The sequence below is a fragment of the Strix uralensis genome, chromosome 10 (assembly GCF_047716275.1).
Source record: "Strix uralensis isolate ZFMK-TIS-50842 chromosome 10, bStrUra1, whole genome shotgun sequence".
NCBI classification, from domain to species: Eukaryota; Metazoa; Chordata; class Aves; order Strigiformes; family Strigidae; genus Strix; species Strix uralensis.
The window spans coordinates 17,189,589-17,208,770 of NC_133981.1; the positions used below are offsets into that span (position 1 = coordinate 17,189,589).

General features: G+C 40.7%; 1 protein-coding gene across 7 annotated transcripts in view; it reads right to left on the reverse strand.

The window, feature by feature from the left end:
* USP4 (ubiquitin specific peptidase 4) overlaps positions 1-19,182 on the reverse strand; it is a 48,232-nt gene that overhangs the window by 17,532 nt on the left and 11,518 nt on the right. For 4 of the 7 annotated variants that reach the window (XR_012630275.1, XR_012630276.1, XM_074879387.1 and 1 more), the window contains exons 7-13: positions 15,303-15,446; positions 14,543-14,660; positions 11,693-11,866; positions 9,686-9,844; positions 7,160-7,384; positions 4,489-4,572; positions 3,632-3,726 (exon numbers count right to left, since the gene is read on the reverse strand). Coding sequence is in view for 3 of the 7 variants with exons in the window: in XM_074879387.1 (XP_074735488.1) it covers positions 3,632-3,726; positions 4,489-4,572; positions 7,160-7,384; positions 9,686-9,844; positions 11,693-11,866; positions 14,543-14,660; positions 15,303-15,446 (999 nt within the window). In the remaining 4 variants the exon portion in view is untranslated. Of the gene's footprint in view, positions 1-3,631; positions 3,727-4,488; positions 4,573-7,159; positions 7,385-9,685; positions 9,845-11,692; positions 11,867-14,542; positions 14,661-15,302; positions 15,447-19,182 lie in introns of those variants that run through there. The other 3 variants (XM_074879388.1, XM_074879391.1, XM_074879390.1) reach the window with 3 other exon arrangements.

Consider the following 19,182-nt stretch of genomic DNA (forward strand, 5'->3'; position numbering starts at 1 on the left):
TACCAGCCCTAACACAAAACTGATGTACTGTCAATCCCTTCTTTCACAACTGCTTCAGCAGATACAAAACCTTAATAGATGGAAACAGAGTGGAATTTAAGAACATTCACAGTTCTATTGCCATTTCTTGAATGATTTAATTAAATCTTAGAATATTTAAGTGCAGACTTTTTATAACCAGACAAGGTAAGCAGATTGTCAACAATAAAAGTAATTACACATTTGTCTTTAAATAAAAAGTCTTGCTCTTTATGGACAAGTGCTTCTCTGTCACGTTTTTGAGACAAGACTCCCTTTCAATAAAAGAATGCTGGTTTTTAGCTGTAGGTTAGAATATTATTTACATTTCTTTTCCCTGATCAGGGGGCTGGAGCACTTCCCCTGTGAGGACAGGCTGAGAGAGTTGGGGTTGTTCAGCCTGGAGAAGGGAAGGCTCCAGGTAATACAGGGGTACTTTGGAAAATGGACAATAATCATAACATAGAATAAAATGACTAACAAGGTTAAAAGCCAGGAGACTGTATGTTTAACTAAAGAATTACTGAGCTTTGAAAACGGAGACTGAGGCCCAAGGACAGGAAGAACGAAAACCATGGCAACGAAAGATAAAAGGCGATTTATTACCCCAATGACTAAGCCGAGGCCGAAGGACGTGCAACATCTCTTAGGTAAGGGGGCTAACAAGCAGGACAGCCAGAAGAAACAGGTTTTATGGTCTGGCAATGTTGTAATTGGAGAAAGGGGAAAAGTTGACAGCAAGCAAGACTGCCAGCCTTCCTCCAGAAGACCCCCAAAGACGACTACCAGGAAGCAACACGCAGGCGCAAAGATGACATAAACATTCCAGAACTGCTGACACAAGCCTTTTGAACTAAACCCCACCTTAGTTATGTATATGTATGTTTGTATTGTGTAACCCTATGAATATGTATAAGGTACCTGCATTTAAGATGTAACCTAAGAAGCTTGGGTGTGCACTATAGGCAGAGCGATCCCCCATGCACCCAGCACTGCAATAAAGAATCCCTGCTTTCTAAAACTTTAAACTAAGTCTTAGAGAGTGTATTTCAACCAGCTTTTTCAGTATCACAGGGAGACCTTAGAGTGGCCTCCCAGTACTTAAAGGGGTTACAGGAAAGGTGAGGAGGGACTCTTTATCGGGGTGTGTAGGGATAGGATGAGGGGTAACAGTTTTAAACCGAAAGAGGGTAGATTTAGATTAGATAGAAGGAAGAAATTCTTTACTGTGAGAGGCCCTGGCACAGGTTGCCCAGAGGAGCTGTGGCTGCCCCAACCCTGGAAGGGTTCAAGGCCAGGTTGGACAGGGCTTTGAGCAACCTGGGCTAGTGGAAGGTGTCCCTGCCCAGGGCAGGGGGGTTGAGACAAGATGAGCTTTAAGGTCCCTTCCAACCCAAACCATTCTATGATTCTGTGATTTGTGGCAGCATCACCCATTAAAGGAACATCCTCCTAATTCTTGCCCTGGTGCCTGGCTGATTGCTCTTGCCCCACAGTGCCAAAAACATCTTAGAGGGTTTACACAGAAAAACAGGATTAGCAAAACTTCCTCCTGCTACCTCTCCTCTTCCTTGGAGGGTTATTTTTAATCCAGGTCAGTTCACTCACTATGACTCACAGGATCACCTCATTTACAGCTGCACCTGCACACAAAAGGAGGTGGTGACTGCACAGGGAAATACTCATGAAGCTGCAGCTGAGCTAATGCTTCCCCCCACCCCGGAGCAGAGTGAATTCAGACACAGTTGTTTTCTGTGGAGGAATGGAGGGATATGCAACATGTTATGCCTGTAGGAAAGTGAGCTATTTTTGTAATTACCACTGTAATATCACACTTCTTGTTTTTTCAATGTTTCACTGGTTTTGGAGACAGATTTACTTACAATCTTGATATAGAAATGTTAAGAAATTAAGCACATAACTAAAGAATGGTTAGCTATAGTAGACCTGAGAGTTGTCTGTTTAAGCTAAGGCATTTTGAGCTGTGGGAACAAGGCATTTTTGAACTGTGAGAACAAAGAAACAAGTACACATAAAGAAAGATAGAGGCCCCAAGGACAGAGGATATAGCACCATGGTGACAGAAGATAAATGGGCATTTTATGACCCAATGGAATGGGTCTGGGCCCCTGGCACCCAGAGATAGAGGACATTTATGACCCAAAAGGATGACTCCCAACCCAAGGATACGCAACACATTTCAGACATGGGACCCAAAAGGATGACTCCCAAGGATGCGCATCACATATCAAACATGGGAACCAAAAGGATGACTCCCGACCCAAGGATGTGCATCGTTTCACATTTCAGATAAGGCGGAAGAAACTGTTGACACAAAGCTTTAGAACTAATTACACTTTTGTTATAAATATGTATGTTTGTGTTGTAAAACTTCATGAATATGTATAAGATACCTGCATTTAAGTCGTAAATTCACGGGCTCGGGTGTGCACGCTAGGTGGAGAGATCCCCCACGCCCCCAGTGCTGCAATAAAGAATGCCTGCTTTCTAACACTCTGACTTTAAGTCTTAGAGAGTTTTTCTTCGACTGGCTTTTTCAGTATCAATCTAACACTTTACAGTACCTTCACAAAACAGATTTCAAAGAAGTCAGATGTCCTTCCTAGGTATCCTAACTGGCCACAACTTTAGCTGCAACTGAAGAAAAAACCAACACGACAAGAACTTTCAGAAAACCTCAGACATAGCATCTCAGCAACAAGGTGACAACAGACAGCATGACAGAATAGCACCAAGCAGTATGTCACAGCATCCCACTCTGTGAAAGGTACACACTGCACCAGAGCATATTAGTGCAGGACTTCACACTGGCGCAACAATTTAATGGAACTGCACTGGAACATTCTCACGTGAGGAAGACTGGACTTGTGATGAAGGGCTGGATTTGACTTCACAAGCCCCAGGTTCAATGGCAAGCATCAAAGTCTTCATGTGCAATATCTTTCATTTTTCCAGCTGCAACAGTGGAATGCTACTTTTGCGCTCCTCACCAGATTTCACAGATGACTGGAGACATCTCATTCATCACACATACGTAAAACATCAAGCACAACCAAATCCTCAGCTTCACTGAAGTCACTCTAAGCACCAGTCAAGAATTTATCAAGAACCTCCAGTCATGGTTAGCTGGGTGCTGTAACAACTACGTTGGGTGTTAGGAGAGGCAGAGTACAACAGCTTAGACTTCATGCTATCCTAGTAACAGCCCCAGGGCTTTTGGCTGATTTGAAGTGTAAGAACAGTAAGCTTGAGCTTGCCTAAAAGTGTCAGTGAAAGTGTAACTGTAAGCCATAGATTATCATCTCTGAAATGGGCTTGTAGAAGTTTCCAAACTGCAGAACACAGCCCAAACAAAAAGTTCATTATCACCCAGGGCCACGACTTCCTTCATATTAGGAAAACACCTACTAAACACTGCACATGCTGATCCGCTGCTACAAGTACTGCATTACTACTAAGTCATGCAAAAGGTCTATAGGAAAGCTTAAGTTTTCAGAGGGGAAAAATAAAAAAATTTGGGGTTTAGATCCTGAAACCAAAGCAAGTGTTTTGTAGCATTCTTCACATCACAGCATCTTCCCACTTTACTCACACAAAGATGTCGTCTTTTGGCATGATATGATTTAAACCTTCATCCATTTGGAAGATTTTGTGAAATCGATGATTATACACGTCTGTCACCACCATCTAGAACAGCAAGTGATATTTGCAAAGAGATTATAATAAAAGCTTACATAAATTTAGGCAAACTAACTTTAAATTCAAGAAACAGTTTATTCCTATTCTTTACCACAATTTTCAGCACACCACCACCATCGCTGTTTTCTATAACAGCACAGCAGCTAATCAGCTGTATTTGTTAAGATGGATCAGAAAGACAATGCAAATAACAGACTGATTTTATGGAGGTACTGAGGAGATGCAATTCCAACAGCTGCATGTCAGCCTGGTGGAAACAACAGCACAGACCCCAAAATCAAAGTAGCAACAGGCTAGGATTTCAGGCATGGATCATTCACATCTATAGTTAACTGAAATAAGTTGAAGTGCTGCACTGACATCCTGAAAATACCTCACCAACTACAAATCCATTCCCTCTGGAAAAGCTCACCTGATCCCTTTGTTATTAAAAGGATGTCCAAGAAGAGGTGGACCCAGAACAGACATTGAACATTTCTGAGTACTAAGAAACTACACTATCAGAAATGTTGGGGTGGGGCCTAGCTTTCTGCCCCTTCTCTTAAACCTTTCTACTGCAATGGAAGTATCAGAATAAACACCGATTGTTTCATGCACATTTTTACTTTACAATCAACAGCATTCAAACTTGTTAGGGTTTTGTCACTCTTCCATTAAGTTCAGCTTATCACCCATCTAAAAGCTAAGCCACCAAAATGCTTCAACAAGAACAAATGTTTATGAAAATTACTGCACTACATTTTTGCTTACATTTTCTGCAGGAACACCAGAGAGTTTGGAGAGCGATTCACACAGATCCGAGATGGCCCCCATCATTGGCACCACAACCCGGTACTAGAAACAAAGATAACATCATGCTTACACCAGGTAAAATAAACCCATGCAAGGCAGAGTGCAAGAAAATGGAAACAAAGCCATGAATTTATAGGAGTTCTGCTGAAGTTAAGGTCATAGCCACACACTTCAAGGTCTTCTGTATCTCAGCTCTACCTTACAAAGCAAGGATTTGGAGGGAATGAACAAGCCTTAAACAGCTGGGTTTTCTGCTTTGGTGAGGCTCAGCAGTAGTAAAACACCCCCCCACCTCCAAACAAACGAACCCTCCTGAGCAGATCAGACCACTTAAACCTTCACTTGATGGTCAATGTCATCAATACAGGTTGCAGTTTATTTCTTTTAAGAGTTCTGTTCTGGACATACCCTCAGACAAACAAATCCCCAAAGCTCTCCCTGAACAGGACGCACCAGGCATTATACTGCACTGGGGCTGGCTGGGAGGGAGTGACTTTCCTTATAGCACCCTGTAAGGTGTCGCATTTTGGATCTATGGCTAAAAATGGTGTCAATATCACACTGATGTTTTAGTTGTTGCTGAGCAGTGCTTGTGCAGCATCAAGGCTTTCTCTTCGTCACTACCCTGTCCCCTCAGCAGACAGGCTGGGAGTGGGCAAGAAACTGGGAGTTCAGCTGTCCTGAACTGCCCAAAAGGGCTATTCCATACTATATAATGTGATGCTTGGCAACAAAAATTGTGGTAGAGAAAGAAAGGATGTTTTTGGCTTCCAGGGTTATTGCTCAGGGACTGGCTGTGTTCTGGTCTCCTCACGGGAGGTGGCAAGTGATGTCCTTTGCACCATTTGTGTCATTGTCCCCACCACCCAACTCTTCCTTCACCTATTAAACCATCCTTATCTCAATCCATGGGTTTTCTTGCTTTTGTTCTTTCTATTCTCTCCCCATTCCCACCAGGCAGGGGGAAGTGAGCAAGAGGCCATGTGGGTGCTTAGCTGCTGGCCTGGGTCAATGCACCACAATGCACAATCAAACCTTTCACTCTCTAAAGCAGAAGTATCTTGTAAATTAGTGTGAATGCTCTACCTCAGATGTTAAACATCTAATAACCCATTGATTCCACTTCCAGTGCTCTGAACACTTCCCTGAAGACAGATCTGTGAGCTTTTAACATGGCTAAGCAATGTTCTGCAAGCAGGAATGTGCATGGATGTAAGAATACAGTGCACCAGAACACAAGCACCTACAATTTGGTTTAACCAAGCACCCTTCCTCCATCAATAGATCAGTACCATATGTTTTAAAGAAGAATTCAAAGGCACAGTGGTAGTTATCGATAGGCACACATTCATTAAAAATTAGGTGGAATGCACCTGCCTTGACTAAAAGGAGTTATGTATCAATATTCACTGGGATCTTCTCAGTTATACTATCCATCTGTACATTCCACTGTGGCCACCGGAGGCTTTTGGTTCCCCTTCTCTTAGCACAATCCACATGGCAGAGACACAATTTCTCCTTGTGTCACACACCAGAGGGGAGTAGTGGTGCACAACTAGCTTCTCAATGGAAAGATCACAAAATGCAAAGAATTGCTCACAAGGAGACTGAAGGTGGGATGTGGAACATGCATGTGGCCAACTCATCTACAAGAGCTCCAAGTAGTGGAAGTTGTGTTAATCTTGATTTTTCAAAGTAGAAGAATTTATCCTTTCAGTCCCTATGGTACTGGTAGTCTTGCTTTTTTTCCCTTAATGAATCCCTTCTCTGTTCTTACCCTTTATAAAGTTTTGGTGATAAGTGCAGCTGTCTTTGATTTCACAGTTGTACAAAAAGCAAGATGAAAATTTATTGTCAATTGAGCATACATCTCCACTGTACCTACCACCTCCCTCAAACTAACAGTGCGTATACAAAGCACAAGTTTTATCACTTGCAGTTATAGTCCACAGCACATGCAAATGCTGCCAATCAGTGCCTCCAAAACTGTTTTGCTTTCTCCTTTGGTAGAGGCCCATCTGCCATCAGGGCATCTAGTCACTCTGCCTGGGCCTCCCAAACCTTATGTTTTCACATGTCTGGCAAGCACACAGTTACGTTAGGTATGTGTGTGTCCACCCACAGACCCATTTGAAAAAAGAAAAAAAAAAAAAAGGAAAATAAAGAAATCAGTCTACCTTGGAATTGAGCAAGCTTTAAAAGCAATAGAGTAATTTTTCTTCTTTTTTTTTTTCCAAGAGGGACTGTTTTTCATTTCTGTTTGACATTCAGAGGCCTCACCCATTTAGGCAAGTTTCACCTTTACATTTTCCAAGGTAACACAAGGTAAATATGCCAACACAAACACACTTCTGCTTTCAGGGAGCACTACATCACACACAGGTAATATCACAGAAACAGGTAAGCCATTTCCAGCTGACCCATGACCCTAGTCTCACAGACTGAGATTTTACAAAGCCACTTGATTTGACATGTTCAATTCTCACTTTTTACATTAAAAAACCCTCATCCTACCTCACTCAAAAGTGGACATCCATGTCCTTTAGATTACTTAAAAAAATCTCAACTTTAAAACCTAAGAGAAAAACTCAGATGACTTAAAGAAATTTGTGGCTTCAACATGCCTCACCTGGACAGGTCTATGCTGTGGGTCTGCATATACCAGGGTAACTTCCATGAGACGATCTCTCCTCAAGGGCAGTGGAAGCGTTAAGTAACAGAAGGGATCAAAGGTCACAGAAACTTTGGAGCATTTGGGACAAACAAGGGTAGATTTGAAAAGACCATGAAAAATATCCACAATGATAGAATCATTCCTCAGCCTATGATTCTCCCAGGCCTCCTTTGCCACCTCCTATAAAAAGAAAAAAAAAAAAAAAAAAAGACTAAAAGTTGTTTCTCACAAACATTTCCATAGCATGGCAAGCATAGGAATCAAAGAAAATGCAGTAAATTGATACTGAGGGGTAAGTTTCACAGAAAGGGGGTGGTCTACCAGTATGTCCAGCATAACACACTTGAGTTTTTTTCCTCAGTGAAACTAAGGCCTTGTGCCAAGTCAAACATAACACATCTAGTTTAGCCGAGTCACTTGGTCAGGTGCACACAGTGCCAGAAGCATGAATGGAGCTGAGGGGACACTGACAGGGTTACACGCTGCTCTTCAGGACAGAAAGCTGCTAACATGATACGCTCCACACTGCTCCATGAGGAATGGACTGCTGCCCTCTGCTTTTGAAAGAGAACTGCAGTTACAGCTTCTGAGAAAAAAAGTAGAGTTTCTTCTTCTTGATAAATGATGGTCCATGTCTCAGAAAGAAAGTATAAAAGGAGAAAAATTACAATCCCTTGAAGATTTTCACAATACAACTTATAATCTCACCTAAGAGCATCTAATAACTGGCATTTGTCTATTCAATGCAATCAGAGGCTCTTCTTAGCATGATACTTTAGTTTATGGTACAATACCATATATTTTTTTATATATACGTATCCCAAGTGAAATAAGTGCCATAGATACACACACACTGCAATGCTACTGTCACTAACCATGATGCTGAGATGGGAACAGAGTGATAAGCTCCAACAACTGCAGTGATATGAATGCCAGGCAGAAACACGTGTACATCTCCTTTATCAGGGGGAGGGAAGTACCTAAATAAATTGAAGGTATGCTGGGCATCCTTCCCATCCCACAGTTATCAGCACTTTTTGGAGAGAAAAAAAAAGATTAAATATACTACTTCTTGTGGTGTTGCCACATGCACTGTATTACGCAATACAAGGCAAAAGACATAAAATTATTGCCAGTTAAGAGGAAAAACAACCAGTCACATACACTTCCTAAAAATAGTTATTGCATCTGGCTTTTAGAGGCTCCTAAAGCATTTTTCCACCTAATATATTTATGCTGGACCCTGCATTTGTCAGTATGTTGCAGCAGTTGGTACTGTGACAAGAGGTAAAAGCCTGATCAGGAGAGTGTGAGCTCACTTAGGGAAATGCATTTCACTATTATGTGTCTCATTTTAACGCGAGCATGGTGTTTGCCAACTTCAGAGGAACAAAGAAGTGTCTGTAAGGGGCTCGCATATCAGTGTTGACTGGAAAACAGAGGATTGAGAAAAGGCAGGAAAAAAAAAAATGAACAGAAGAGACTTTTCAGGCCTTCGTCAGGAAAACAGCATAAGAGAATTACTTTTCTCTATCTAAATAGAGTGGGTAACTAGAGCCCAAGGGTGTTTACTTCACAATTGAAATTTTGATTAAGTAAAATATAAAGTTGCTTTAATATCAGTGTACCCACTTCCATGGCACCAGAAAGGAGAAAAATCAAGTTAAGCCTCTTAAGGAGATGCAGGTAGTTGACCAAACACTAGGAATTCATCAAGATCCATGGTTGTACCAAGTCACTTATACCTTGATTCTCTCCTCATTTTCACCAGTGCTTCCATGCACCCTACTCAGCCTTGTTTTAAATCTAGCTCATGGATCACATTTGTCTAGAGGCCATGAGGGAGCACACATGACAAGTCTGGCCTAAAGGCTCATTTCATTTGACACTCTGCTGTCTCCCAGTGGGACACCAGAATGGCTGCTTACAACCCCATGCCCAGGGTGTATGTCCAGACCTTATCTGAGGGGCACCCTGGCACCTCCACGTGAGAATGCTCCCAGTCCCACCCAAGTCCACATGCAAATATGATGGCCTGTACAGTAAGCACTCTCCTCAAACCAAAGCTAAAAGCTGCTGCTCAATCTATCTGGAGGAAGAAGGTGAGCCTGAGTAGTCAGGAGGAAAGGTTATGGTAGCAATTACAGCCTACTTTTAGGCAGCTGTTATGTCACAAGATCAACTTCCTCCCTCTCCACTGCAGAACCACATCAGTATTGTATCTAAAGAGCATCTTCCTGCACGCCAGTACAAGAACAGACATCCTGCTGTAAAGCAAAGCAACAGCAATGCACTGCAAGGTGCCATGAAGAGTCAGCCAGGCCAAAAAGCACAATAGCGTTCTCCCCTCCCAGGTACACTGCTTTGCAGGGAGGATGTTTGTGTGGCCTGTAAGCACAAAGGCCAGGAAGCATCACAAAACCCAGTTAAAACTCCCTCAGAAGCACTACCTGCCCTAGCCTCAAGTAAAGGGCACCATACCGAATCAGGTCTGCCATTGGCATCCTTCAGCTCCAAGTAGGGCTTCTTCTTCACTCTGTTCAAATCCTCATGCAAGCCATCTAAAAGAAAAGCCAAGAGCTCCTGCGAGTCTTGCTGCTGGTATCCTGAAAATTGAGGAGCAAATCGGCCAACCTGTGTCTGAAACACAAAGGCAAGAGTCAGAGGCAGATGAACATTACCTATGCGTAAAGGACAGGAACAAAAACACTCACGTCATGGCTTTTGCAGAGATCAACTCCATGTTAGCAGTAGAGCACAGTGAACTGGATGCTAACGCAGTAAGGGTGCCAGAATAATTTTCCCAATTATCTTTATTTTTTTTCCCCTAGCATTGAGAGGGAAGAATGCATTTAGTGCTGTGATGCTAGAATCAATTATTAATTTAGGAACCTGTAAACAACCAATACACAAAACCTATCTGCCTGATGCATTTTGTACTTCAATTTCTCTTTCAGAAGTCTCCAGTTCCCACAATGCAGACTTGCTATAAAGGTAGCATCTTGAAGCAGGTGGACTACAAGACTGAAAAAGTTTGCAGAAGATACTTATGAACTAACAAAACTGGCTTGAAACTAAGATTGAAATCCTCGCCACAGTAACCTCTAGCTGCTCTGAACATTGTGATATGAAGCTAAAAAACATAACAGCCCGAGTTAGTGAGAGCCAAAACCAGCACATCCATATACAGCCCTTTATTTCATAAGCACTATCCCACAACACTGCCATTTAGTGTTCTTGCTTCTAAAAAAAAAAAAACCACACAAACAAAACAATAGAAAGGGGTCCTACAGGAAAACTAACAATTAGCTGAAGGAGTGGTCAGTCCTAGTGACCATCACTAGTTCTCATAAACACAAAGAGTCCAACAGACTTGCAGAATTATGCTTAGCATATTTTAACTACTTAAGATGACAACTGCAAGGGAGCCCAAACTGAAGGGCTGTTTATATTATAGTGAACACTGTCACTAAATCAGCAACAATTGTTAGAAAAATCATAAGGGATACTGTACTAGGAAATAAAGAGTAATTCCTGTTCCAGTCTTAAACAAGAACAGCCCACATTAAGACACTTTTATTGATGTTCACTACAGATTCACATATCTCCTCTAAACAGAAGTTTAGAGAACAACTGTGAATAGTGGTGGATGATGTGCCAGCAACTCCAAGACACAGAAATTAAACATCTTGTTTCAGAACTACCTGTACAGAGGACAGATTTCTGTAGTCCATAAGACTTTTGTTCCAGGTCTCAAAACCATATATCCTCAACTTCAAGACTGTACCATGCAAAACGTAAACAGCAACAGGATGCACATTTACATTAGTATCAGGTAATTGCTTATTTGGGATCATGTTCTTCCTCAGCGTACTGAGACTGCACTATAGAAGCAAACTCTTACTGTTCCTTGGATGCTTTAATTACCTTGGTTCTGCAGCAGAGCATCTTTCCATGATATTTAAAACAAAAGACATAATTACAATTTTTCTAGGGGTTCATATACAACTGCTACACTGCAGTATTTCAGCTAAAAGCAGCTCTTCACACTGAAGCACTGGGAACATTACCTCAACAAATAACGTTATAGACAAGGGGATGCATTTTGCTCTCCACTTTGTAATTTCATTTTTAAAATTTATAACTTGCACACCTTTTCTCACTGATTAAAGTTCACAGCTGGCAAATCGCATGACCTAGTTTTGTAGCAAAGATCATTTTGATGCATCTGTAAACAGCTCGCAGGCTGAAAAGTCATTTATTAAGTAAGGCATTTAACATTGAAGAGCAGTAACCAATTCTGGGGTATGACACTACTCACTGGCAAGTTCCTCCCTGTACCCTGAAAAGCATTTACATAAAATGTGAAAAAACACTGAAGCAAGTCTGTCATTCCTGCTTTCATAACACCAAAATATGTGGAAGGCATATTAGCTTTCACTGTTTCTTCTGTCAAAGAGCTATGCTACAAGAACATGGAGTACTTACTTTAAACATACGTGGGGCCACGTGAGACTGTCTCCCAGACCAAATCTGTTTAATGAGCTCTGCATAGGCTTCTGCAATTTCTCCTCTCATCCCCAGTGGATTGTTCTGATTTATTTCAGCTTCATATTTATCTTCCAGGAAATAGTCAGTCAGAGGAGGGGTATTGCTCAGACACTGAAAAAGCATTTAAAAAAATGACTTTATTGCACAGAAAAATAAATCTGTGCAAAAATGAAATAACAAACCAGCTTTTACATCAGAACATGTACTAAGCTATTAACAAAACTGGTGAGACTGAATTTGAGTACATATTTAGTAAAAAAAAAAATCTATTGGGAGGGTAGGACATTAACCATTGCAATTCAAGAGCATTGTTGAAATAAAAACCACCACCAAATAAGCACTCAAAATACTAACAGCTTATTTCTGAAACATGGTTTCTCTTTGCAGATGCTACACTGACTTCTATGCAATGAATTTGCTTTGTAAGCCTCCCCTCTGAAGCAGTTTCTACTGGTGTATCTAGCTTAAGGCATAAGGCTCACTGGTCTGCAGCTCCTTGGTTCTCCTTCAGAAATTTCTTTAAAACTGACATCACATTTGTCACCTTCCATTCCTTTGGTGCAGAATAATTTTAAGTATTCATTTAAAGTTACTGTATTTAATAGTTCAGCAAAGCAAAGAGCAAGCAACCTTCTGAAAAAAACTACCAAACACAGACTTTTGGAAGGAAGATATCTGTTCTTGGTATTATGTCCTTCCACATTTTGTTAATTTGTTCTGTAACTTCCACTGACACTTCAATTTGAGAAGAGTCTCTTGGTGTAATGCTGAAATCTGACACAAAACCAAGCCTACAAGTGCCAGAAGATTAAAGTTTACAATCACAGTCCTGCCAATACTCACCAAATCCTACAATTAATGTACGTTGACCTGTTTTGCCACATGTTACTGAGGTGGTAGGGTAGGCTACCTTACTGGAGTATTACATAGAAATCTGCACAGAACAGGTCAGGAAGGTCTTTAGCGATGTCACCTTAATGTTCTCAAGTCTACATCCCATATCCACTCTATAACCTTGAAATCCTAATATAAGCAACATAGAGAGCAAGAGGTCCTTGTTCATCCTTGAGGTGAAACACAAGCTTTACTTTGTCCTCCAAAGAACCACATGCCATTAAAAAAAATCCCCATCAAAAATCTAGCAAAGTTTAAAGGCAGAAAGGATCCTCCTACCTATCTACTCTATCTCCATACTTACCATCAGTGTATGGTAATGATTTAATACATCCTGGGGAATCACCGTAAATCTCAGAACACAAGTAAAACTAGTACAGGAAGTAGTTTCCCTAATTCAATAAAAGACTCAAAGCTTATAGCAGGAAGTGACACTCAGATAAGTAAGGCAAGACTTGAACATGTGAACAAAAACAGAGCCACGTCTGAGATTATCATCAAAACTACCAGGACATCAAGGCACTGTAATATCAATAAAATATTAAACTGGGCTCTTTCTGAATGCCTGAAATCTCAGGACCCACAGATGATGCCTGTACAGTGCTTCACCAACTAGGTGTAGGGACACAGATCTCCCAGCACAGTGATCCACGGCAATCTGGAGAGAATCAGGGAAGTGTAGTCCTGCCCTTTAGCCAACCCCACTTTCACTGCCTTGATGCGTACCTTGTGGAATTTATTTCCTGTCAATTTTTTTTAGTTCCAATGCCTGGGTGTTAGTGTCTTTCTCCAGGCAAATGACAATAAAGTGCTTACAGACTGCTACCATTTGACACCAGTTTCTCACTGGAAGACTTGCTGACAAAGTTCCAAGAACTCCCAAAAACTAAAGCAGAAATCTGCAGTTGAAAGACTGATGTCTAGAAAATTAAATGGAAAATACAAGAAAGAAAGTAATTGGCCCTTAACATTACTAGCTTGCGTGCAAAAATAAGATTGAAATATGTTTGGATTAAGTTACTTTCATAATCAAAATTAACTTAAAAAGTTGTCTCTTAGCTATAAAGTTCAATAAAACATGATATGGTTTAAGGTTATCATGATACAACTGCAAAAAGTCCTGCCAAACAAAAAGGCGAGGCAGTCCCGAATACCACACATATAATGCGTTATAGTTATTTTAAGACCTGTTCTAGCTTTCAAAGCTACCACACTGACAGACGTCATTACATAGCACTTGTGCCACATTAGGAGTTTGCCCATTGCAATCAAAGTTGATATAAGTTGGCTCATATTTAGTTTGAATTCCTTAGCAAACAACTATCCCTAACGAGTTTCTGAGGTTTTTTGCAATGAACCAAGTAAATCTAAGAGATTTAAGTTAAATAAGTATACTAATAATTATTAGCTTTGCATAACCTGTAGTGGTTATGCAACCTTACCACCCCATACAATCACCCTGAACCCTTCCTATGGCTTTTCACACTCTTAATTTTTCAAGAGTCTTTAAACACAGACCCCAGAACTGTGTGCCTGGTCATGTGGCTTATGCTGCACACACAACGTTCTCCGTATCAGCCCATTTTTGTCTGAGCACAGCATTAGAACCTTACGTTAGTTAGGCATCTGTTTAGTACAACTTCCCCCAGAGCCTTTTCAGAAGCCACATATTTCAGATCCAGTCCTTCATACTGTACTATGTTGCATAGCACTAAAATGCTACGCGTAAGCCAAACTAAATATGAACTGATTTTTTAGTTGGTTGGTGGTTGGTTTGTGGGTTTTTTTCATTCCAAGTGCAGTATCCTCATTGAATCACATTAAAACATGCTTTTCTTTCCACAGATTTTAATCCACAATCTCTGCGAGACTGCTCTTTTATTTAATTCTCACCTGTAATGCAGAATTCATGAAGCAGGTATTTCCAAGGTTACTGAGTCCACAGAGTCCAGGCTGTGACAGAGAAGCACTGTCCCTGCAGTTGTAGGAGTTACAGACAAATCCAGAACCTCTGAAAGAATGACAACACAGTGAACTCCACAATGAGTTTACTGATTCTCAACGCTGTTTAAGAGTCACATCAAATACAAGTCAAAAAACTGTTTAATTAAATTGTTTAACCAGCCTTCATGTTTCTGCTGCTTCATAGTGGCTAATATTGAATACCAGGAACGTGCAGTATATGTGCTAACTCTGGAAACATTAATTGTTACACAGTCTATTATTAATTTATGGCTCATAACACATTACTTTTCTCTGTCTACAAGTACACAGCACGCTATCCTAATGCAGCAAGAGTCTATATGATATATTTAAGAGCTAATAAAAAAAATCATGATCTCTACCTGGAAAGGCTTCTACCACACTGGCAGATAGAGGAAATAATATAATCCCTTCCCTCATATCCCAAATCGCATCAAAATCAGGCAATGCCCTAGTAGTTAGTAAGCTCTGGAACATGCGCTATTTTGCAAGTGAGCAAGGAATAGCAGAATGTAGTGGTTTCAAAAGCAAAGTTTGATAAACAGGTACACAAGAGTAGCGGAACTCCTCATAGGGCACCATCACACTCCTTTTCTATACAGGCAAGGATGCACAGAAGTATTCATTCACATGAAGGATGAAGAAACATAAAGAACATTCCTGCTCTTACCCCCTGCCCAGGTGGGAGCTGTTCAGTCCATAGGAGTTACTGCTATCACCGTTAGTAATAACAGAAGCGGCAGACACTGAGGAATAAGAACTTGCTGATGATTTTGAAGAGGTAGTAAAGTTTCTGCTAGTTGCAGTGCTTGATCTGGGAGAAAGGAAAAAGAAGTAGAAACAGTGCTACTACTTTTTTACCCCCAGCCCCACCTCCCACAAAACTCCAAGGACTTGACACATTACAGTTACTTCCCCCACACAGAATTTACTGCTTTGATCTGTGTGATCACACTTCCAAACACGTGTCTGGAAGAGAAACACCAGACAGAAGCATCAGAAGCAGGAGTAACAATTTTTGCTTAAAGCAAAATCTGGGTCCCAGACTGAAACAAGTAGGCAATTTGGATGGCATGAGTGGCAAGGAAGCAAGCTTTAAGTTTATGAGTAAACCACCTTAAAACAAGCAAGCAAAAAAATCCCAATCTTAAAACCACAAAATATTTGCCTTGCATTAAAAAGTGACAAAGTCGGTCCTTCCCTACCTGAAACCCAGACTACCCACTCAAACAGAATGTTAATTAGTAAGAAGATAAGCAGGGTGGGCACAAAATAGTTTGTTACTGAGCCTAGCTGATACAACTACATTGTTGGACAACTACAACTTGGAGGCAAGACACACAGCTATGTACATGTCACGTGCACAGCAATCCTTAGCATTTTGAGACTGGAGATATTGAGATGGATTTTAAAAGTCCATAAGCCTGAAGTTTATCTGATTGTAAATCCCAGGCTATTCCACACTACTACTCTTCTGGTCTGGAAAAGAACCAGAACAGTGTTACAAAAGACCAACAAGGCATTAAAATTCAACAGTGTTCTGTTCAACAGACAGCTTTGGCTCCATAAAAAAAGCAAAACCACAATGCAGTACTACATAAACAAGCTTAAAGAAACTATATTGATACTAATTAATTTCTCTATAGCAAGATCTAACTGGGAAATGGTCTATTCTCTCCATCTTTGCCTGAATAAACATGCAAAACTGAATGCAAAAAGGTGCAGGACACCAACAGCCACGCAACAGTGGCTAATACACCCAAAGCACAGCAGAGCACCAGCAGAGGACAGTGCCCTCAAGCTTTAGCTTGTTCTTGTATCTCTTTTAATGTGGCCCTGATTCTCAAATGCTACAAACTAAAAATGCATATTCATAGCTCAGATGCTACTAAGAAAACAGTCTCGGAAAACCTCTAAGGGCAAAAACTAAAAAACAAAGAACAAGCCATAATGGCCAAGAGGAGGCAGAACAGCTGGGCAGCCTTACCAGTCTGGAAATATAATAGCTGTAAAATCAATACATAAGGAAACAAGTTATGACAGGAGCTTCCAGATGAAAATGCAAACCCCAAATGCAGTCTAAACCTGAAGCGTTCCAAAAACCAAAAGCCACCAGCCAGCACAACCAAAAAGTATACTGGAAAGTATACTAGAAAGATGAGCAGATCTATCAAAATAACGAAGACAACCATTTCTGGGACAATACATGACCTTTTGGTCATTACATGTTGGAGGTGGAACTTCTCAAGACTACCTGGACACAAAGATAAGATAGATGAAAGAACAAGAGGGTCTAGACTAAACAATTATCAGACTCATGCTCCACATGCAGGAGTTTCAAGGATCACTAATAAAATAATTAAGCTAACAATAGCCTATAAACCCATTAAGAACACATTTTTAAAAATCCAAGGAAGTGAATTATCTAGAAGCAAAGAAGGGCAATCTAGAAAATGCTAGACTTGCAAAAGTACCATTTCTGCTTCACATGTCTGACCCCAGTGAGAGAACAGAATAAGACACTCAGAACATAATATGAAGAAAATCTAACAGGGAGAAAAGGAAGGATGACCTCTTAAGGGATTTCAAAATTTCCAATAGAAGCCAAAGTTCATTATCAGAGCCAGATGGCAACTGAAGAGTTCCAAGAAGTATTTCAATACTATCCTATGCACACAAAAAAAACTGAGAACTATGGGGGAAGATAAAAAATGGATCAGAAAGCAAAGATAAGAGACAAGTCACAGAGTGCACAAAGGTCTACCTACAAAGTCATCAAGGATCTTCAGTGAATTCCTGTTAGAAAATTGAGAAAGATCATGTAAGAAGTGAAACAATGAAAGAGAGGCCAACAGCTTTCCAAGTGTGGACAAAAAAAACCCCAGAAATCAAATACACTTGGGAAGATAAAAATTCTAAGCACTCTCACATTTTACAAGTTACTCATCTATCTATAACAACTGAAGAAAGCCTGAGGATTTACTAAGGACAGCTGCTCCTCCTTATTTCACAAGATGGTCACAAAGGTAGCTATGATTCCAGGTAAAAAGCACAGAGAGAGCTAAGAAAAATGTTTTTCTCCAAAAGCTTCTCATTTTAAGCCCAGGAAACTACTGTTAATGACCCCACAATACTGTAGGCTCCTGAGGAGACTGCCTCATTTGCACACAGAGGTGACAACAGAAGTCCTGGATGTCAAGCACTAATCCGCAATGCCCCAAAAAAGGTTTCTGTGGACTTTCACTGGTCAAAGCCACCTGCCCCCTCCACTGCTGTCGTACACGGTATGTGACTTCAGCTCCCTTGGAAATGGAGGCCCCATCACCTTGCTCTGAAGTAAGAGATAAACATTATTCCTTCTTTGAAGTTCATGACTTAGAACCTTCCAAAATGTTCTGGGCTACTCAGTGGGTTACCACTGAAACTACTCTCAGTTTGCTCTTTGTAGGCACAACAGACACTGGACTGGAAGGTGCCAAGCTCCTGCAGCTTCCCTTTGATCACCACTGCAAAGTTTCTGACAGGGATAAACACATTCAGTTAAATTTCATCAACAAAATCTACACAGGAGTAAACTATAGCAAAGAAAGACTTCATCTAACCATGCAACAGTTCAGGTATTTGAGAAAACAATTTCACAGATTTGAGGATGAGACTGTGTGGTATAACTGCTGAATCAGTCCTCCTGCTTAAGCACAATTTGAGTCTCTCAACTCCTGTCTGAGCTAAAATACCTCTTCTAGAAAAAAATCTACCATCATGGTTTCACAGCAGCCAGCAACAGCCAATCCAGCAGACCACAGATAGACTGTTCCAAAGACCCTTACAGTCAGAAAAAACTTGCATTTCATTTGCAGCATGAGTATCTGTCTTCATTATCTGGACATTGGTTTGTGCTCATCTCTATCTGCTGCCTGTAGAGTTCCTTCTTCAATTTCCATTTCTCATGTCCCACAGAAGTTTTTAAGTGTTAAAATCAACTTTTAAATTTCTCACTGATAGAATACTTTAACTTCTAAGTCTTCTAGCACAAAAATTACTTGCTAATTCTTCAGGAATTCACTTGGCTCCTTCTGAAACCTCTCAGTAGTCTACTTTTCAAATTTGTTGACAACCTCACAGGACATGATCATTCCATATGCAGTTTTATCAGTGTGCCAGTTATCAAAAAAGTCTTCTGATGCACACTCAGCATTTCCCTACTGAACCACTGAGGTTATTTGTCTGTTTGCTTGCTTTTAAAGGCTGCCACGGGAGCTCACATTCAAGAGACTGAACAAGGACTGGAATCACACTCCAGAGTCCAGCATGTATTTCAGGCTCATGTTCTTCATCCCCATGTACCCAACTTCATGCCTCACAATACTGATGCACATTGACCCCCATCTGCCACCTAAAGACAGCCGTTTCACGTCTTGCCACACAAGATTTCAAAAACCCACACAAATGGCAAGTGAGGAGAAATCTGGAGACTAGCAGCATAAAGCGGACAAAGTTAGATTAATCTAGTACAGAAACTGACACCATATGGTTGATAAGTAAAAAAAACT